The sequence below is a fragment of the Manduca sexta genome, chromosome 27, assembly GCF_014839805.1.
Source record: "Manduca sexta isolate Smith_Timp_Sample1 chromosome 27, JHU_Msex_v1.0, whole genome shotgun sequence".
In the NCBI taxonomy this organism is placed as follows: Eukaryota; Metazoa; Arthropoda; class Insecta; order Lepidoptera; family Sphingidae; genus Manduca; species Manduca sexta.
This window is the reverse complement of record NC_051141.1, coordinates 4,256,419-4,279,727: the sequence shown is the minus strand read 5'-3', so window position 1 is coordinate 4,279,727 and position 23,309 is coordinate 4,256,419. Positions and strand designations below refer to the sequence as shown.

Genomic DNA, 23,309 nt, shown 5'->3' with positions numbered 1-23,309 from the left:
AACAATGGTCTCCGAACTTGCAGTAGAACTGTTAGCTTCATCTTTTTCAATCTGGCTATCATCTTCTTCTTTCTTATCTTCCACTAAGGCTTCTACAGTATTAGCTTCTCTACTACACTCCATTATGATGACATCTCTGCTAGTCGTTATCTTCTTAGTCTTCGGGTTATATACCCGATAACCCTTGGTGTTTTCTGCAAAACCGAGAAGTATATATTGTTCTGCCTTCTTATCCCATTTTGTTCTATTTATTTTGGGTATGTGAACCATAGCAGGGCTTCCAAATACTCTGATATGCTCAAGATTTGGTTTTCTTCCACTCCATAGCTCATAAGGAGTTTTGTGAAGACCAGAGGCTAATGTTCTGTTTCGCAAATATACTGCAGTGTTGACTGCCTCTGCCCAGAATTTTTTTTTTCATCTTAGCATCAAATAGAAGACATCTAGCCCTTTCTACAATGGTCCTATTGAGCCTCTCACATAATCCGTTTTGCTCTGGTGTGTGAGGATTCGTTTTTTTGATGCACTATTCCTTCTTTATTCAAAAAACTTTCAAATTCTGTTGAACAAAACTCCCCACCGTTGTCTGTTCTTAATATCTTAATGCTCTTTTCTGTTTGTTTTTCAACTAGAGCTTTGTAAATCTTAAAATATTTTAGAGCTTCATTTTTTGCTTTGAGAAAATATACAAAGGCCATTCTGCTGTAGTCGTCTACAAAAAGGAGAAAATACCTTGACTTTCCTTCTGAGATAGTCTCCATTGGGCCGCAAACATCCGCATGCACCACCTCTAACACACTTTCACATCTGGAACCTCTGTGTGTAAATGGCAATCTCATTAACTTCCCTTCACAACATGTGACACACTGGGACTTGTCAATTTCAGCCTTTTCTGGGAAAGACACCCCCTCCACAGCGCCGTTTTTCATATTGTTCAGATCCTTACTGTTGATATGGCCTAACCGTCTATGCCATAACAAACTTGTTGCTGTTTCTGCTTTACATGCCAACAGACAATCCTGTTTTGTGTCTAATCTGTACACTCCATTCACGAGACGGGCTTTTGCAACAACAACTTTGTTGTGATTCAAAATTTTGCAAATATCTCCTTGGAAAATAACTTGATTTCCATTTCTTATAAGTTCACTCACTGATACGAGATTAGTCGTGAGGTTTGGAATGCACAAGACGTTCTTAACAGTAATATTGTACTCTGAACCGTCCACCACCGTAGTTATCTGTGTATTTCCGGAGCATAATACCGGTACTGTCGTCTTATTAGCTACAACAATGCTTTTCATAGCTTGGTTATACGATACATCTTGTAAACGATTTACATCTGTAACCATATGCGCACTGGCACCTGAGTCAATGTACCAATCTGTGCTTTTGTAGCTCGAGTTCATGAAGAAAACGCTGAACACTGCACTTTCTTTCTCTTTATTGTATTTGCATTGGTTTTTGTAGTGGCCGATTTGTTTACATCGGTAACAACGAATTTGTTTGACAGATTGCGAAGATGGCGTCACCGACTTTGACGTTTCTGTAGTGTTTTTAGATTTCTTATTGCGCTGCTGCCAACCTCTAGATAAAAATGCACTGTCATTTCCACTACTGCCCACTTCAGAACTCATATCCAATAATTTCGACTTAATGACGTCGGTACTTATGGCCATGCCCGAATGTTCAATTGCCATTATCATTGGGGCAAACTTTTCAGGTAATCCTGCCAATAATAAGCACCCAACCCACTCGTCAGTAATCTTAAACCCTGTGCTTCCCAATTTTTGTGCGGTGTCCACAATTTGGGTTACGTAACTCGTCATTGATTCGCTATCTTCTAGCCGGATCGATATTAAATGCCTTAGCAAACTGATTTTTCTTTGGAAACCGGAGTCATCGAAAAGTGTCTTCAGACGCTTCCACACATCCTGAGCAGTTTTCTCATCCTTGATATGGACATACAAGCTTGAATCAATCGTCATAATAAGTTTGGCCTTGGTCTTCTTATTCTCTGCGTCTGATGAGCTTGTATCCGGATCTTTCGTTATGTCCATGCCTTCGAGTAAGAGAAAATTCTCTGCGGCGAACGCCCACTCGTCGTAGTTCTCCCGACCCTTGAGTTTCGGCACATTTACCAAATAACTGCCGGCCATCTTTTTAGCTTAGATTAGCCACGCCACACACAATCGACACGACGACTTTCAAAATGTTCTAGTTCACTGTAGTTTTAAGTCCAAAATTGAATCAACGAACAACACGAGCGAGTTATTGTCCTTTTTACAACTTTATTTCCGGAAAAAAACTAATTAACGCGTGGTTAAGGGACTGGGCCCATAACCTGTTAAAACACGGTTAGTTTTTACGAACAGACTAACATTTATTTTATAAAAGTATTGGAGGTAAAACAAAATTGCACATTCCATACACTAGATGGCGCTACAATACACTTATTATTTTGTTACCAAATTATAATAATATTATGTCCAAATGATACAAAACTATTATAAATTGTAGCCTATGTGTTATTCTGATGTACAACCAATATTACTGTAAAGTTTCAACCAAATCCGTTCAGTAGTTTTTTCGTGAAAGAGGTACATACATACATATATATTATATACATCGAGACATCTATCCTCACAAACTTTCGCATTTATAATATAAGTAGGGTAAATAAAAATCAGATTCCACATGTATGTAAGAGCATCTGCGAACGGGTCGACTGGCTTGACTGATTCCTTTTTCATTGTATTCCTAATTATCAGAACATAGTTTATATCACGGAATAATTTTGAAAAATCGACGGGATAGTTGGCAATTCGGATGATATTTCTGTATGAAAATATTTTTTCATAGACATTAATGACCGAAATCACCAAAGCGGTTTCAATTAAAAATGTTATGCGAGCTTAGTTAGTCCTAGCTTCATATCGTGGGATAATTTTGGACACGTAAAGTGGCGCTATTGTTGAAAACTAAAAAAAGGAAGATAGTTTATATAAAATACGGTTTGTGGCAGAACAACGTCTGCCAGACCATGATATATTAAATCGGCATACTAACTTACTACGGCTGGGTAGCCTCGTTGGTTGTGGAACGGTCAGCCGAGACGAATATCCACAGGTTTAAAACGCAACAGCACACACCTCTGACTTTTATAAAATTATTTGTGTATTCTTTTTGAATTATCGCTTGCTTTATCGGTGGCGGAAACCTGCATAGCGAAGAAGTTCTCTATAGGAATTTTGAGAGTGTATGAAGTCTACCAATTCGCACTAGGTCAGCGTGGTGGACTTAAGCCTAATCCCACTCAGTAGTAGAATAGGCCCGTGCCAGTAGCGGAGGCCCATGTCCAGCAGTGGGACCGACTTTGCATCCCTATCTCACCTGGGTCCCTCATTTTGATGAACAACCAGCGTTGCAGGATTGCTTAGACCATACTGCAGTAAGGAGCCGGAGGAGAAGGTTTCCATTCTTAGAACAATATTATGATGCTTTTTATATTTGTAATTTGTATAGCAATACAACGTTTCGTTCTTTAATAATAATTAAGAATCCCTAAGCGTAATGTAACTAATTTAAATAAACGTTAAAACTGTGGAATTGGTATTTAGTTTTGACATAACATTCTAAAACTAATTTGTATACCATGTCGAACCATATAAACAAGCGTAGCATTCACTTGTGATTTTGCAACAGTTTGAGGATTTAATAAGCTATTTACCGCAAATAGTTTTCCGCAACCGCGAATTTCAATAACATTTACTGGTGCTTGTAATTATGAACTGATGCACTTCCATTAACCAATAACGGGTTTAGTGTGAACTGTGAAATAGTGGTGCAAACATTTTCAACACGTTGTTAACACATTTTGGATTTAGAATATCTTTTGGAGTGCAGAAATTTGGCCGAGGATTAAGCAAATTCAAATGCGGTGTTGTACAACATTGTTTAAATTCTCTTATAAAATATGGTTTGTGTATGAAATGTAGCCGATTTTAAGAAATCACAGATATAAGTTATAAAATATAATTAAGTCATTTCCGAAGTCTAGTTCCGCATCACCTATCACACAAATCTCAAAAATTTACTTATATCACAATTATGTGTGCTTCAATAATTGCACGAGAATGATAATAGATACGAAAAATGATGCGACATTATCAAACGACTTTGTTCTTTATTACATCAAAGAAAAATATCTAAATACAAATGAAAACGTATTCGTTCGTTATACGTGTCATATTAAGAATGTCGAAATTTATAGATTTGGTAGATACAGTGAGTATACATTTCTGTTGACTGTACATTTATGCATAATCAATAAGACGAAAACAAGGCTCCTTTGAAAGCACTTGATCGTATATATGATCCGCGTCTTAGATTTCAATTGCATTTTAGACCAAGATATTTCATCGGAATGGTCATCGTATCGACCCTGGACTCGATATTGGCTTCACAACTAGTTTGAAAGCTGACGTACACAAGATCAAACACCGTTTGAAGACCCCAGAAATGGGTTTTGACGTTCACTGTTATGTTAACATCCCAAAAGAGACTATAGATGAAGGGTTAAATGAATATCGCGTTATATGAGTTTAGGATATTTGGTAACAACGAGTGTTTATTCAACAAATATAATTAAACAAAAAGATTATTAAAGAAGCGTAAAGGCTCCACAATGATTTAACACATTGTTGGAAAATAAAAAACACCCTGCAATAATAAATGCAAATGAAAAAATAGCTTAACACTCAAAACACATTGTCGTATTGGACCGATTTTCATTATTTTCTCTCTCCTTCGTTCAATTGATGACGTTTAATTCCACGCGGTTCGAACGTTCCGTTCATTGCCAGCGCACAATACATCGAAAGTGGACCATTAGTGAAATAATTGAGTTTATTTTTATAAAATATGCACATGTTTATTTACTAAAATGTACTTTATATATTTTTTTTATTTATTTACTGAATGTGCGAACTTGTTTTCTGTCTCTAACGATTTAGAATATACTTTTTCTAAACTTGTGTTGAATAAAGCCTTGCGACTATTCATGAAACATAGCAGGATTATTCAACAATAAACCACAGGCTGTTGCGGAAACCGAATTACTTTGATAAAACGCTTCTACATTGCTCCTAATGTGACCAGCAAACTGATTACCTTGCCTGGTTTTCAATACCCTGCATTAGTTTGTTGTTACATGATTTTCTTTTCCTGTAACCCTTTTTGGGTTTTTCAAATATAAATTATTGATATAAAGCCAACCTATAATTTTACAGCCTTTCGCCATATTGAGCATAATTCTAACCCAAATTCCTCAGATTCGAAGTTGTTGGTTGTATTTTTTTACTCCACATTATGTAATCATATTTTTTACTTATAAGTACGAAAGTTTATGTTCATTTTTGAATGTCTGTTAGAAAAAAAAGCAGCAACGGTTGAACAGATTTAGATAAAATTTGGTACACGGATAGACCATATCCTATCGCATAGGCTACTTTTTATCGTAGCTATGTGCTCGCATGGGAAACAATGTATTTGTGTGTACGATTTTTTAATAGTTGGTCCTGACGTCCGATACGTAGCGCTACGAACTGATACGTTGATTAACTGACTTTTGTGCGATTATATTATTTAACGTGGCCGAAGCCGCAATCAACCCGTAGCTCTGAATAGATGTTTTCTAAATTTTAGTTATCAAAGGCTTTGTTTTCTTAAAAACATTGACGAAAAACATGTCATACAAATGGTTATTAAAAGATATTTATTTACAGGATCTCAGATTACTCCATTTTGTTCAGGGGTTTACCCCTTTTATAAAGATAACAATACATCACCGGAGAAAAGGAGTATCGATTTTTATTCACAATAGGAAAATGTTCAATAGCGTGTGTAAATTGAATAAACAAGTGGCATTTGACATTGAAAAGACCGTTTGAATTTATAAAGATAGCCACACAATCACATTTGAATTGCAAGGGGTGCCAATAATATATTTATCAACCCTATATTTCATACTTTAGAGCTGACAAAAATATTATAATGAAACATAATTTTAAGAATATAAAAAATTTCATAACAATTTATACTCCCAATCTGCATACAATTATAAACGGTAAGTAAACTCTGTAATAGAAACTTAAATAGATAATTCAGATACGGACTTGAGTTGCGTAACAACACAATGGGCACAGTTTGACCAGTGACCCTTCTCGTGCTTATAACTTTTTTAATGCAAGACAAACGTAAAAGAATCTACCAGCTGCCGTTCACGAACATTACAAGTCCGCTTCAACGAAAAATAAATTTGCGATGTTGAATTTCCAATCACAAATCGAAGTCTAGTTTACCGTCCGTTATACAGATCAGCGCAATTTAAAAATAAATGAACCTATATCTGCTTTCGACATAAAATGTCGCGCAGCATTACTGCTAGAATTGAATACGGTTGTTGACCCAGTTTGCACGTAAAAAGAAGGATTCGACTATCGACTTCCTCGGAACTCATAAATAAAGCTCATGTTAGCTAGCTCCCATGGCATATAATAGCATCCCAATAGGTTTAATTATAGCCATATATTTAATAGCTATATTTAGGTATACTATATATAGCTATATAGATGCTGTTTACTTGGTTTAGTACTTTTCATTAACTGAAGTGCCAAATAAGTGGGCACTCTGAGTGAGTGATCGTTCTGTTTTCTGGTTGGCTTAGGGGTCATCCTCTTTAACTGAGCTTGCTGCTTTGTGCTTTGCTCTCTTCCATACAATACATAAACGAAGTAATAAGTAAACATTGGGAACAATTCCAAATTTCGATTTGAGTTACACAACTAGTAAACATGATGTTATTTGGTTGGATAGGGCCATCTATAAATTAGGATGAAAGGTGGAGGGGCTGGACGAAGTATGAAAATATGAGACTAGGGAGCGGGGGCCACAAGTTTCATAACGAAACCGGAGACATCAACAGTATTTAAACAAAAAACATTAATTGTAAAGAAATAACTTAAAATATACACTATCTATAAATATAAATAAAGATTGTAAAAGTGCAAAACACGGGACGTCAAGGTAGGGCCCCGCAAACGTGACCGCGTATGACAAATACATAAAAAACGAAATCACGTAATGTAAGAATGGCCACTTATGAGCTTGAACAATATCTAAAATCTTTATCTTGATATATCTTGTTTAGTCTATGCCCCCCTCATCCTCCTTGGAATAAAAAGATAATAACAGTGATCAATAAACACTGAGTTCGTTCACCGGTAAAAGGGTAATTTGTTAATACAAACTAAAGTTCACTAAATCATATTGTGCGCTTGAAATATAATCACTCATCCCGCCTCTACACCTGAAACAATAGTGAAGCCGGTAATTACGCTTAGCTGCAAAGTTTGCATATTTAAAAACACAAGTGCACGGTGTAGCTTAATCGCTTTGGCGACCTTTCACAAACCTTCACATTTTTACACTAAAGGGCATGTTTAAATGCAATTTGTATGTAAGTCGATTTTAAACTTGACCCTGTCTAGGTTTTATGTTTCAGAACTGGTATTCCCTATTTAAATAAAAAGTAACATTTTATTTTAGTTTATCTAGTTTTCTTTTTAATTTGACTTCACCAGACTACATAATTGTCCCAGCGTAATTCGAGTCAAAAGCGGCGATAGCCTAGTTGGGTGTGGAACGGACTGCGAAGACGAATGTCCGCAGGTTCAAATCCCAAGGGCACACACCTCTGACTTTTCTAAAATCATGTGTGTATTATTTTTGAATTTATCTTTCGCTTTAACGGTGAAGGAAAACATCGTGAGGAAACCTGCACATTTGAGAATTTCTCTATAGGAATTTCGAAGGCGTATGAAGTCTACTAATCCGCACTAGGCCAGCGTGGTGGACTAAGGCCTCATCCCTCTCTGTAGTAGAGGAGGCCCTTGCTCAGCAGTGGGCAAAGTATATTATACAGGGCTGATATTATAATTTGAGTCAATATTTTTTAATATATTTTAATAATTAGGAGTAAGTATTTATGTGCTCAAATAAACTTAAAACAGAAATACCTTTTATCCCGTTTAATGTTTCTTCAGGTATCCTACATAAGTCATTATATTTGCAACGAATAAATCGGAGAAATGCTATTCTCTTTGGAAAGATGTACTCGTACATTATATGCTAAGATCGGAATTGCATTTTGAAATCATCCATGCAATTTTGTATAGAGAATTCAATCAGAATATATTTAATTCATATTTTTTTTATTATCTGTACCTAAAATGAGACTTGTACTTGAACATTTAGTATTTATATCTCTAAGCATTTAGAAGGTAGTTCAAAGGCCATAGTGGTAAACTAAGCCCTAAACTAAACTAAACTCACTCAGTTATCGATCCTAGCCCTGAGTGGGATCGAAGTAACATACACGGCGACACTTAAATTTAAGAAACCTTAATTTGAACGCGGTTTGATTATATCCAAGATAATCCCTTTACATCACTTACGTCATAATTCTAAAAGGTGCAAGTAGGTCACTATCCGTCCAGCTAATTTCATTCTCATTATGTGAGGATACTATCGTCGACATTCCAATCTGGAGCAACGGTAAAATTATTTATAACGTGTTTATGTTTTAATTCCTTCGCAATTGCAGCGTCATACAAATTCCTAATTCAGATTATAATACCACAGACTTTATTGTACAACCAATCTTATTGACTTAACTGGAAGAGAACGAATGGCTATAACCATATACTTGGATGTAACCCCGAAGGTATCTCCAGTGAATTATTGCGTCACGCGGTCTAGTACTAATTACTAACAGCTGTTTTCAATAAACGATCCCTATCTAAATCTTTAATCCGATTTCGAAAATGAACTAATCATAACCATTAATTTGTAAGCATGACAAATAATACTTTGTTTTGATTGGTCTATTTTTTAAATAGATCGAAAAACACAATTGGGATCGTCCATTGAAAATACCGGATAGTCAACTATAATCGACTACTTAACAATGTTGGATTATAATAATAATAATAATATCAGCCCTGTATTATATACTTGCCCAATGCTGAGCACGGGCCTCCTCTAGTACTGAGAGGGATTAGGCCTTAGTCCACCACGTTGGCCTAGTGCGGATTGGTAGATTTCACACACCTTCGAAATTCCTATAGAGAACTACTCAGATGTGCAGGTTTCCTCACGATGTTTTCCTTGACCGTTAAAGCGAACGATAAATTCACATGATTTTTTAGAAACTTCAGAGGTATGTGCCCTTGGGATTTGAACCTGCGGACATTCGTCTTGGCAGTCCGTTCAACACCCAACTAGGCTATCGCCGCTTTGGGTTACATTATTATTTATAATACCCAATATTATTAATAATACTTACAAGATTACCGAGTCTATATAAATTACCCTTATTTTATTAATTAAAGGTAGATCATTAAGATCACTAAGAAGTTGGGTCAACATCATCGTCATCATAAGGAGTTTAAATCTAGAATTAGGACCTTCCATTATCATCAACCATAGGATATCTGTTACTGTATATAGATATTTGTTGGAACGCGTCTTTATTCAGCGACTTTCTGCGGTCTTCCTCAAAGTGTCTGTCCTAATTGGCGGGCTTTTTTATACGAGCAAGACAAAGTAACGCTACTACACCTCATGGTATGCAAAGTGACATCCAAATAGAGTGGGAAGTGACGAAAGATGCTTATCCCTTGCGGACAGTTGCAGGGCTATTTGAAACTGAATGTGCACCCGTTGATCACGGAACGCGACACACCTACGTGAACCTCTGTGGTCGGTTGGCACCTTGTTCATTGTGGTCACTGTCTGACGGCTACAAATATCCTGTCAGCAGCGACCGTTGCAGTAGATAAATTTCATACTCGTAATTTGACACGTGCTCTCTTGGCGCGTTTTCATCGTACACATTTGTATGCCATTCACAGTTTGCGACGTTTACTACTTTTTCATTGAATTTAAAGTTTTTTTTTTGGTGCTTTAAATGACGAGACGAGCTCGCCGTTCACCTGATGGTAAGCGATACGACCGCCCATAAACAGTAGAAACATTCAACACCTTCAATTAAATATTTCCTGAGACATGAGATGTCAAGACTTATTACATCCGGTAAGTTACGCTGACTACAATGTCCTTCAAACCGGAACACAACAGTGACTACACAGTGCTGCTTGTCGACAAAAATTGACATTGCGGTGGTACGTATCCAGGCGGACCCTCACATATGAGAGACGTACCACGAGTAATTCTTGAAAGTTGAACATCGTCAACCCTTTTAAAAAATCGTGATGATTGAATCTTAAAGATCTCTATTCTGATGGCAAACGGTCTAAATCAAACCTAATTTAAATTGTCCAACAGCTGCATTTCTAGCCCCTCACTAAAGATTCTCAGGAATGGTATCCTAAAATGGTAGATAATGGTAGTTTTTTATCCTCTCTCTTAATGGTTTCGCTCACTCGACATTATGTTAAAACAACTAGGATTCATTTCATTTTTATTCATATTGTAAATACAAGGTACATAAAACATTTTCTTAAATGAGTGTGAAATAGCTAATTTAAACAATATAGCAGAGGAATATAAGGTAAGCTACCGTCGTTTGCAAGGGCAATATAATTTCTTGAAGAAACGTTTTAATAATAGCAAGATAAATGTAAGCGTAACGAAGTATCAATGTTGAACAAACAACAATGAAGAAATTATTTTTATCAAACATATAATACATACAAATAATAAAAATATAGTATCCTTAATTCGAAACCATATTTATTTATTTATACTCTTTGTTGTACAAAACTGAGTAAATAAAATGAAACGAACAAGAAAAGAGAGACAAAAGGCACAAATATAAATGCCAAATTAATTAATACTACAATGCCAAATGAATAACTTATTAAATATGATAAAATATTAAAATAAGTACAAATTCTTGGACTGGAAAGCGAATCACGCCAGTGAGTATATCACATTCGAATTTAATCTGTATTTCAATGCCGGCTTTTAGCTGTCATGTCCAGGATCTGAAATCATTACGGCGACTTTATTATCGCCGTTCATAAAAATAGAAATCTCGTTGATTCGATCGAGGTCATCTGCTAAAAATTTCTTATTTTAACGGGTTTGAGTCTCCGTAACCAACTCGATTGACGTGATTTTATAATCTGTTTGTTTTTATTAATATTAATAATTCTTTATATAATCTCCTGACTATAATAAATATAATTATACACTTGATATTTGCCAGTGAAAAAAATACTGTATTCTAATACAAATACAAAATGTTATTGCAAAATTATTACATACAATTTTTGCATGGCATTAAACTACCAAATGCAAGCAAACGATTGCTAAATTAGCCACATCTGAGTTTACTCAGGATTAAAAGTTTCGAAATGAATACTTTCCTACCAAAGCGGTAATGGCGCGCGTCAATTAATTACCAAATTAGACTGGACTCAGCTTTGTTTTGTAGGATGCCCTTTATAAGAAACTTTTTGAACTCTCGTTTTATTGCTTTCGGTGGTTTAATTTTAAAGTGAGGCTTTCTAATACATTATAAAAACGCAGCTTAGCAAGACCAATAAATGTGATAGAAACACAAACACACACACACACCCTGTGGGTGTATTATCGCCCCGGGCTTGCCGATCATTGATATACCAATGCGTTCCTAATTCGAACTTGACTCTAACTAAATTTCCATTTTGAAATGAATTCTGAACGGCAACTCGTAATTTGATGAACTCGATGTTTTGAAGGACTTTTCACGCTTGATTCGCTCTAAGTGTTCATGGCTGATAATCGATTTGGCGACTGCCAGTGAGAGGTACATAACTGTAAGAATTCGTAAAACAAAAATGTCCAAAAGCAGTTTGCATTAAAAGGCCTATAGCTTCTACGGTAGAATCTGTAAATAAATGTGTGCATGGTTGTTCCCTATACACTTCAAAATAGCTGATCTTAATAAAATTTTTAGGTAATCATCAAATTAGCCCAACGGGTGATACTGTACTTTAGCAGCGGATCAATTTTTCAATTCGATTTCGCCATCTGTTATTATCGATATCTATGAGAACTGAGAACCCGGGACCAATCGCTAGTTAAATATAAAAAGTTCAGCTACAACACTCTGCGATCTGAACGACAATAAGTTTACAACTCAGACACAATCTACATGTGATGTCTCTCCATGATGTTCTTCAATACAAATAAAGTTCGAATAACCGTTCAAACACAAATATTAGACTAGAGCCTGAAAAATTCGTAAACAAAATTTGTCGAATCATTTTGTTCGTCGCCTGCCTTTTTTTTTGCAGACAAAGTTTGTAACGTTAGTCGAATTGTAGCCGAGTCGTTGGTAGACAATAGAGTTTTACGGCGCAATTGTTCCGGTTTTCACAACGGGTGGAATGCAACAGAACAACTAGGTCATTTAATAGTAATATTTGTGTTGATAAAGTTTATAAATTAGGTTGTTTTGGTTATCAGATGTGGTTTGATGGACGCTCATAAAGTCAAATAAGATACTAAATGTACCTGACGAAAAATACATGCGTATAAATATGCAAATATATCTTGAATTCCGTATTGAACCTCTCATACGCGGCGTCGTGTCGCGCCATATTCTTAATTGCATTTGCATTTTTGCACAAAATCTGGTAAATATAGCACTGTATAACAGACTAGTATTTATATTAAAATATAACATTATGGTAGTACCATTTTGTCAATCAATAAAATTTTATACCATTTATATTGCATAATATACAAGATTAATCAAGCATATCAACATCATCTTTTATTACGAAATAAAATTACATGAAATTTTAGTATGAAATAAAATTTCTTGTAACTTATTCGACAAAGTAACTACAGAGTATAATTTTGACGTCATTCTGATGTATAGAAGAAAAAAATACGAGCATAATTTATACTCTAATTAATATTTTCCGTTGCTCTAAATTAGCCGTTTATTAATGTGCTAATTGGTTTGCAGCAAAACAATTCGCAGATTAAGCTTGCTGCGTCCGTTAATCTCTTATTTATATTAAAGATATGCTAGCGAATTACACGCTATCCAGATTTTATTTCACAAGCTAAATAATTACTTTAAACTAGAAACTAACAACGTCCTTGACTGTCGAGATGTTTTAATATTGTTCAAGATCCAAGCGCAAATTTAATTTCGCTCTGTAAAAAAAAATATTCATTGTTGAATTTTAAACTGTGATTAACGAATGCCGTTCGGTTCATCGGTATTGTAATTAAGTACCCTGCATCCCGTAATTAAAACTAGGATTTTATTGAGCCAGCCTTCGGACCGGAACTAATGAACACAGATTAATGAAAAGTTAACAAGGGCGAGAAGTGTTCATGCCGTTCCGATTCACGCAAAAATAACACGAACGTTTAATAAAGATCGGCGAACGATTGTGTACTCTAAAGTAATATTGTGAGTATTCCGTTTCAATTAAATTCGTGCGTTTTCGAATTTTAGTAAATCAAAATGCATTAAACTGTTAAAAAATAACGTTATAATTGCTTTTCTCACCGAATACGGTGTGGGTACGTGTGGATTGTAGTATTCGTGAAACAATTTGTTCTAGCCACAACATAGGTACGCCGCGCCGGGCGCGATTATTACGTTACCATTTCGATTTAATTTTGTTTTTTTTTTTAAAAATGTGTATGGAGTTTTTGTACCCCACTAGTATATTTAAACTCTTGAAGTAACACGCCTAAGACTTAAAACTAACAGATTCTTTTTATAAGCTAGAATTCCTTTTTGCCTTTTTTACTGGAGGAAGGTCTCTCATATGAGAGTCGGCATGGGTAGGTTACAACCGCATTACCGCTAAGTCTATTTCTGCCGCCAGGCAGCAATATGTAGTCACTGTTGTGTTCCGATTTGAAGGACAATTTAGCCAGTGTAACTAATGGACATAATAAGACTTAACATCTCATATCTCAAGATGGCAAGCGCAGTGGAATACCCAACTATACTTTGTATTTCAAGATTTTGAATGGTGTTTCTACTGTTTATGGGCGATCGTATCGCTTACCATCAAGCGAACTGCAAGCTCGTCTCTTCATTTAAAGCAATAAAAATAGGTGATGCATAACTATTTATACAATATATTAATTTCAAGCTTTGGAAATTATGATAAGGTATTTTAATATAATATGTAATAACACTTACTACCGTTCTTTAATATCGCACCGGAGAAAATAAATCGCTCGCTTTGTCGGTGTAACGACAACCATATTTTTTTTTATCAAAGAAAGAAAAGTGTTGCGAACAACTTTGTTTAGTTCTTTGACAGATCGTATCAATTGAGGATACTTATTTTAACGAGCACTTTCTTTCTAGTTTTTATTTCCTTGTAGATGTTTATTTTATAAATGTTATTTGTATTAAGTCTATTGGAAATTAAAACGTTTTATAAGTTTTTAAGTATTCGGTATATAAACTGCACAAATCAATAAATTGTAGTATAAATGTTGTCAATATCAAAGTAAGTAAGGTCGGATAGTTTGAAATTATAATTTCATATCTCGATTAGTTCTAAATTAATCGAGATATGAAATTATTTGTAAGAATAACAGTTGGAAGTAGAAAGAATACACACACACACAGACATTCACGCCTTTAATACCCGAGTAGAGTTACAATAGGCAGAGGCAACTAGTGCACCTACATTATATTACTCTCCACCACGTGCATTGCATCCCATGATGTGATAGGGAGTATACACCATATCAGATACACATTCCAGCATCCAGGACGATACTGAGTAGAAACAATCACTTTCCGACGCTAGAATCAAACCCGAAACCTCGGCACAGCAGTAGTACCGTAATACAATTACGCCACAAAGTATAATACACTAATCTATGTAGCAATATATGGAAAGAACTTATTAGGGTTTCATTTAACATTTGTTTTTGTGAGACCGCCCCGGTTGAGTGGATTATTTCATGTTGTTACACATTAATATTGTGCTTCTAATTGAAACTTAACTCGCACTGATTATGAATTCATAAAAACTGGAACAGAACAAGCAACAAAAGTTAATAAAATGTATCTTCCAATACTGATTTTCCGCTTAGGAAATTTTCACAACATTCTTACCCGTCGCATTTTGTGGCAAACTCAAAGGCAAATTGAGTGCAGTGAATTTTTCTCTCGGTTGTTTCGCCGGAAGCTGTCCGAAATCCATTTAAGTTGCAATACGGGTACAAACTGTTACCACTTGGAAACCGATGTCTTGAGCGTTCAAGTTATGTCTGTTCCATGTCACTGCCGCAAAACTTAGCTCAGATAGTATTTTGTTTCCCCATGTAACTTGGAGTTTACAATCTTAGGAAGTACGTCTTGTGTTTGTTTTGGCTTTTCTTTTTGTTATATTATTTATTATTTTCAGTTGTTAGTCATACTTACGATTTATTGAGTACGTAAACTGGTACTGATCTGTTATAGAAGAAGAAGAAAGAAAGAAGTTTTTTATTGGAACACAGATAAAAAATTAAAAACGCAAAATCCTTGATAACATAAACAATTATTGCACCAACATTGTGCCTCCCATTCAGCTGTATGCTACAATACCAACTATGTAATACTGCAGCGCTGGTTATCAATGAGATGCCCATGTGACGTACATAGATCAAATCGGTATACAGTAGTAATAGTATAGTTGGAATTAATTAAAATAACTAAAGGATCGCCGACACTCATTACCACTTTAAGTAATTATTTAACTATACGTCTGCCTATACATGAAACCTTTAGATTTGAGAGCTATTACAGACAATTCATCAGCCTCATATGTCTAAACACTAATTTTAATGGTACATTCTAAATTCCTAGAAATTATGTACCTAATACATTTTCTTGCGATACTTTCTTTAACCGTTTTAAGTAGCTTCAAAATTCATGCGTTTACGATACAAAAAAGTTTTGCGGCTTTAGTATTTTTTGTGTTTACCGAAGACATTTGTCTCGGCGATGTGCTCCACTAAACCTCTAGTGGTTGCATTTATAAATAAGTATTAAAATTTCATAATTAACTAACCAAACGCAGAAGACAGTTACAAAACGTGTATATTTCAACATTTAATCAATAAAACATAATATTATTACAATATAGCTCATGTTTAATGTATATATCATCAGCTAAGAGAAAAGCGATAAATTACCATTCCTTCTGGTAATTTTATTCTTGTACGAGAAACCGTTCGCGAATTGAACCCGATCGGTACGACTACAAATTTATTTAACATAATTTTATTTCACAATGGAGTTATAGCTACCGTCGACTAGGCTCGCCGAGACGAATCTATTCAAGTTGTATAAGTTCTCTTTATATAATAAATGCGAAAATTTAAAATGTATGTCAGAAGTAAACGTGGTAACAAAGAAAAAAAATATTTTCACGGTAGGCAGCGGTTTGGCTCTGCCCCTTGCCCTGCCGAGGTTTATGGACAACGGTCTCCACTGACCATCAGGTGGGCCATCAGACTAGCCAAATGACCACAATTACGAATAAAATATTTTACGATTCCGTTCTCAACCACGTTCGACTTAAGACTCTTTTTGTTTCACAGGTAAGCCGCCAGACTTCGTGGCATTTGGGATTACCTTGCTGATGACAGTCGTCCTCGTGGCTGGCGTCAGGAAGTCCCTCTTCTTCAACAATCTGCTTAATGCCATCAATCTGAGTGTGTGGGTGTTCATCATGGCCGCCGGGCTATACTACGTGGATCTCAACAACTGGACCGAGCATAAGGGATTCTTACCGTTCGGATGGTCTGGGGTGAGTAATATTTTTTTTGAGTTCTAGAACGATGTAGGATAAATGTACCTACAACTAATAAAGCTTAGAATGATTAAAAGAAAATTGTTGATCCTGTTTTTGTTGTGATAAATTATCATAGTCCAATGACTATGATAATTTAGTTATATTTATATACGGACGCAATAATGGATACCAGAAGGGAGTATAAAGGGGTGCACTTGTAACCCCCTGACGAGAAATAAAACACGAAAAATGAAACATTTTTGTTTAGAGATTTAATATATCTACGACAAACCCAAGCACAATCTATACAGGTCAATGATATTACGGGCAAGCATGATGAACTATGCGCGTATGATATTGAATAGTATATGATACGTACAGATTATGCACTTAGTATAGAAGCAGGTGCACCTTGCTAAGATCAATCGTAGCCGTGCCGATGGTCCTCCTGTAAAAAATAATAAAGTGATATATGTATATTGATAGAGCTGGACGTTGAAATACCATTTTTTCCTTTTTGATTGCTTTTATCAACTATTGAAAAGTCCTTTCAGCAATCATTGAATAATTTAGTTAGCGAAGTTCACGTATTAACAATAAATCCCACGCCCTAAAAACAATGGACACTGCAATACATGAATCGGGAAAATATTCAATGGCCATGCCTTCTGTAATTGCATTCGCATAAATTACACTGGAAAATTTCCGGTGTTGCCTTTTTCGCATGGATATGAATAGTTCCGTGCATAATAAATATTGTAGGTTTTTCTGTGACAAAGCATTTTAGACGTCGCCCATGTTAATTAACTTTGAAAGGTATCACGCGTAATCTAATCGATCGTGAAACGATGTGATGTTTGGAATAATTTGAAACATGCATAGTAAAAAATATTGTATATCTAGAAGTATTCATGTTACTATTTTATTTAAAATGCTTTATTGTACAACTAATTGTAAACAAAGAGAAAATTATCGCGCGGGCAATCTCTTACAATCATGAGATGGATGTAAGAGAAAAGGGAAAATATGTGTATAAGGAAAAAATTAAAATAAAGAAACCGCGATAAAATCCGAAAAATAGTTTAATTTTAAAGAATTTATTTAGTTAACTATCATCTCGTGGCGATGGGTAGAAAATTGCACAATCTATGCAACGATCAAGCCAAGGCAAATAGTTTTCAGCAATTCTCGCCATGGTGACAACTAGCGCGAGATTTTTCAAGATATCCAGATTTTTTACCGTTTCGCTGTAAGGAATAGTAATACCATTACAGGACACGGGTGGTTATCGATAACTTCTACTGAATATCATCCTGGAGCTACAAAAAACAGTGATCTGATGTTTGGATGTATTGATAAATATGAACTGAAGATACTTCCATTGATTGATGTGTTCAATATTATGCGGTCTATTAGTATTGTCTACTGAAACACTGCATAAATACGAAGCTCTAATAACGACCTTTTTCAAGATATCGTACGTTTAATATTATAATAGAAAGTTGTTGATGTTGATATTTCATAGCCAAAATACCAATACAATATCAAGTTATAGTAAAAACAGTATATCACCTACAACTGAACTGTCGCGGTGTTAAGAACTAGATTTCTACAGGAAAAATATAAATAAAACCATTCAAAAAATAAAGCATAAACAAAACTAAGAATAATCTTCAGAAAAAACTATAAAACTCACATAAAAGTGAAGAAGCTGCGAGGTATAAAAAACCATATCGCGCTACTGTTGCTTACGACTTCGTGGGCGCGCATGTTTAAGAAAATATGAAAAGGTTTGCTGTTAGGGCTCTACCACACTGTTGTTTTACCATCGACGATTTTAATCCGCATGGATGCTGCGGTAATTCCTAATTCCCGAAAACGCGCGTCACTCCGATTCGTTCGATATTCAATGCGCGTTTGTGTTACAGCACGACGATAGAATGTGTCAAATTGCCAAATGAATACCAACCAAATCACTGAACGAAAATCCTACAAATCTCTCTCGCTGATTGGGTTTTCGACAGCTACTAAATGCTGTGTAATTCTAGAACATATTGTACCCGAGTAAATCGCGAACTCATATACGGCGCGAAATACCTACCTCACCGCCAATTAGCGTCCATTGAGCCAGGATAATACAATTCTGTCGATCGTCAACGAACGTAACGTCTTGTTCGCCATTATATGTTCATTCGTAGATATTAGTTATTCTATTATACAAATATTTTATTAAGTATATATATACAATATATTTGTTTGGAGTATTGTCATCTTAATGATGTGCCTACTTTGTTTATCTCTGCACTACTTTAAAGTCGATTGGCGCCGTACAACATTCTTCTATATACATCTGTATATTATATACACTATACAGTGTATATTAAGACTAGTACATACTCGGGTCCGGAGTCAGACCTCAGCCAGAACAAAATCGCCGATGCTAAAATTCGTGTGTACTGACCCTTTTTATGGCTTTTAAGAGAAAACTGCAAGCAGATATGTGGCCTCCGGGTACGATAGTAATCGGGAACGTTTCCACCGAAGATATATGAGAACGGTACACCCCCTCCCCAGCTCTGGATTTTTATTCTACACTTTAAACTACTCTCTAATCTGCATGCTTTTAAGAAATGTAGCTGTTCGATACGCTGGATATGAGATAGATACGTTTAGAGGTAGATACGTTTTGATGGATATATCTGAAGTATTGATCCATGCCTTATAGTGTCGTTTTAGCAAGCAAAATACAACTTAATTTCGAATATTTTAAAATATCGTAAAAATAGATGTATTGTTTTAAATTAAAACGAAAAATGCGCACATAAATCATTTTTCTTCCTCATTAATAACTTATAGACTGACCGGAGGCCAAATGAGCTAAACTAATATATTTTATTTAAAATCACTTATCACCTCAGTTATCACTGTACAGTATCAAAGTTCAAACAAACTTCAACATTATAGCTTTGGAAATAACGATCACCTCGAAAGATAATGGAACTTGAAGTTTTGATCAGAGCGTTCGCGTTATGCAGTCTAATAGATATTGATCAGTGGAGTCAGTAATGCGCTGAGAGCTTGCTTGATATCTTTAAATACATAGCGTGGAGAAGACTTCAGATTATTAAACCAAAGTTTAATATTTTGATTTTGCAGTATGTATAGTTGAATAATGATGGTTTCTATATACGAGCTATCGTAAGCGGGTGACATTCGAGTAAGTATGCGTACTTGGCATGACGACTTTTTTCGTCGATGTGTCCTCTTAAATAAGCGTAATTAAAAATCGCCGAGTAAGTTCGTCGGCGCTCTAGCCGATTTTAAATTTTGTCCACAGCTCGTTTAGGCAACTACGTGTGGCAGCTCTGGGAGCCGTGAGCCTGATTTTTTTAATAAAAAAATAATTATATAGCTTCTCTCGTTAATTTATTGTATTAGCTAAAATAGGTGTAACTAATTTCATGAGTTCTTCATAAAATGGCTCAAGCATTCGTAAATAATTACAAATATCTTCCTTCTCCAGCGTGACTTTTTTTTCAGACTCTCAAATTATATCTTCATTCTAGTTTTTCCATGATATAACATGAACAACCAGTATTAGTAAGTCTGTCATGAGTCGCTGATAACGAGCTGAGTACGTACACATTCGTTTAAATCACATTTTGGAAGAGTAAGTAATAATAATAAACAAAATCTCTTGTAACTTACTACATTCTCTTAGAGATGGTAAAATAAAGCGGTAAAAATGTGTCTCTACGGAACAGTGTCGAAGAGTTAAATGAAGTTTATAAGATTTTTGTTTTCGCTGTGAAAGTACCTTATTCACTTAGTATATAATAATTTGCGTCAAAAATCAAAAATATGAGTATCATATGTATATTTTACGAACACTAGTCCCCTTATTCATAGAAGTTATTTATCTAAGGACGGAGTATTGCTGTGATAACAAGTCTGTTTCTCAGCTTTGTTTATTTGACATCTTGCTGTTTGTTCAACTTTGTTTATCTGACAGCCAGTTAGATTCAAGTTGTATCTCAATATTAACCAATCACAACGGCCCTATGTCTACGCACTGTGAAGGCTGCCATGCTGTCAGCAATGAGAAACAAACTTACTATCACAGCAATGCTCCGTCCGTAAATAAATAACGTCTATGAATAAGGGGGTAGGTTGATATTTTAAAATGAAATCACGACTGAAACAAGACCAAGTATTTTCAGTGATTTCTTATAATTATAACACTAGTCAAAAATGTTATTATAAGTTATTTAAACCACTTTAATATTTCCAAAAATAAATTATTTGATTTCCAGAACTCAAATTCAAAAGCTTTTTAATTGTGTACTGCTATCGATATAGGATTCGTGCCACAGCAATTTAGTCTATAAGGTTAATGTCAATATTTAAAAACAAAGGGATAGAAAGTCCGTAAATATAAATCACTAGTACAGCGTAATAAAAATATCTCTACTAAAATACTCCTCACTCGACTAAAATACTAACACAGTTCGAACTTAGTCTTAGCTCTCCAATTTTAATGCTAGTCAGAAACGACATTAAATATTAAAAAACGTTGCAATATTTCTATGCTAAACACGTTTCAAATAACGTCATATATTGCACAAGTTATATATATTCAAAAATCTTGAAATAGTGACTAAGATAACGTACAAAAAAAGGAATTACCTTGTAGTAAGTATTTTTAAAATGTTTGTTGTAAAATACTATTACCGACATTGTTTTACATCGAGGCGGTTCAGGAAAAAAGATCATATCGGAATACGAGCGACCTAATTCTATTAAATGCATAACATCATTAACTATGCTGTGCAAAATTTTTAACGGTAAACTGTCAGCGATAAGAATGACGTTCAGATAGTTTTAAAGCAATCTAGAACACTTAACTAAATTAGGTTAGTTGGCAGAAATTATCTGATAGTGTATAAGTATTCACTATCCGGCATAATCGTGTCGACTATCGAGGGTTAATCATCTCTCTTCAGTTGACTTTCTATTGGAGCTCACTCTATTTACCATCAGACGCAGCGAGGTAACTTTATCGGGCCCATAAAAAACATATTTCATGTATTAAACCGCTGTTATATTCGAAAATAACATCGGGGTCATCTCTTTTAAGTAAATCTAATGTGAGGAGAGGATTTGGGGGAGAAAGGAAGGTGAATAACTTCAAAAGATCCAGCCTGCATACAACCCGATGTCCAATAAAACAATACTTTACAACTTGCACTGAGAATATAACGAACCATTTTATCCAAACTCAAAAGAGAATTTTAATGAAATCTATATTTTTGTACATTAAACATCCTGTTGGGGTGCTATTGCGTTATTTCACTAAAACGAAGATATGACTGCAATTCATTGCGTATTAACTCATAAAAATTAACACGTTATTTTCATTCATTAATAATAACTTTAACATTGTTTAAAACAACATCTTTCTACCTCAAATAATATTTAAATCAAAATACTTATTGAGTATCGGTTTGTTAATTAGTAATTTTCAACATACAAGATCATTACGACACTGCGTTAATAAATGAAACCAAATACTCCGATACTATCTCTGGTTATTATTATATATTACCAAAAGTCATGAATAATTTCACCAAAAATACCCGTTTCACTTTTCCGATTTTTTTTATAATTTTGTAGTTTAATGCGAATGTGGCGTGTGCGTGAGTGTATTTATTACTGAAGGTATGATATTGCCGCTAGGCTAATTATTTTTGAGTTGTAATAGTGGTACTAGGGCACGTCAAATTAAAATGACTTAATTGATATCTATTTTCTTCGAAATTAACAATTTTTAATTTTATAATAATGGTTCGAGAAACTTATTGCAAAGTATTATTTTTAAGAAGATAAGCATATTATACTTTCTTTTACACACAAGTTAAAATGACCTTTTATAGGACAACAATATATTAGAAGACAGTCGACGACAAACTAAATATAGCGTGATGTATATATAGCAATTGAAACATAATGTCAGCAGTTCCAGAAACTATTTGGGGTCTGAGGAGGTGCATTATGTATGAACTATCGCTATAGTTCATAAAGAATGCACCTCAGGGAAGTCAACGTAATTAATGCAAAAATCAATAATTGGATTAACACAGCAATGTAATTAAGTTATGTAACTCTATCATAACTAATTACTCGGAACAGTACACAAAGGTGTCTATGAACCAAAGCTGTAATCGAATAACAGCTATAATGTGATACGTGCAACGTCGATCAATGTCACTGCATTATGTATAAGGGATATATTTAAGATATAGCAATGTTCTGAGGTCTGTGACGTTAAATTGAAGAGTTTTGACGATTCGTTTAATTAAATGAGATTCCTGATTCTATTGCGCAAATATTTGTTGTCACAAGTCGAAATACTTCAAAATGACACTTTTTTATTTTATAGCTACGGTTCGAGTAACTTATTGTAAA

At 34.8% G+C, this 23,309-nt stretch overlaps 1 protein-coding gene across 1 annotated transcript in view; it reads left to right on the top strand.

Moving 5' to 3' along the window:
* LOC115448625 (probable cationic amino acid transporter) overlaps positions 1-23,309 on the top strand; it is a 147,804-nt gene that overhangs the window by 65,946 nt on the left and 58,549 nt on the right. Inside the window, exon 6 of the mRNA XM_037444001.1 lies at positions 16,651-16,859. Within this exon, the coding sequence (XP_037299898.1) occupies positions 16,651-16,859 (209 nt within the window). The remainder of the gene's footprint in view (positions 1-16,650; positions 16,860-23,309) is intronic.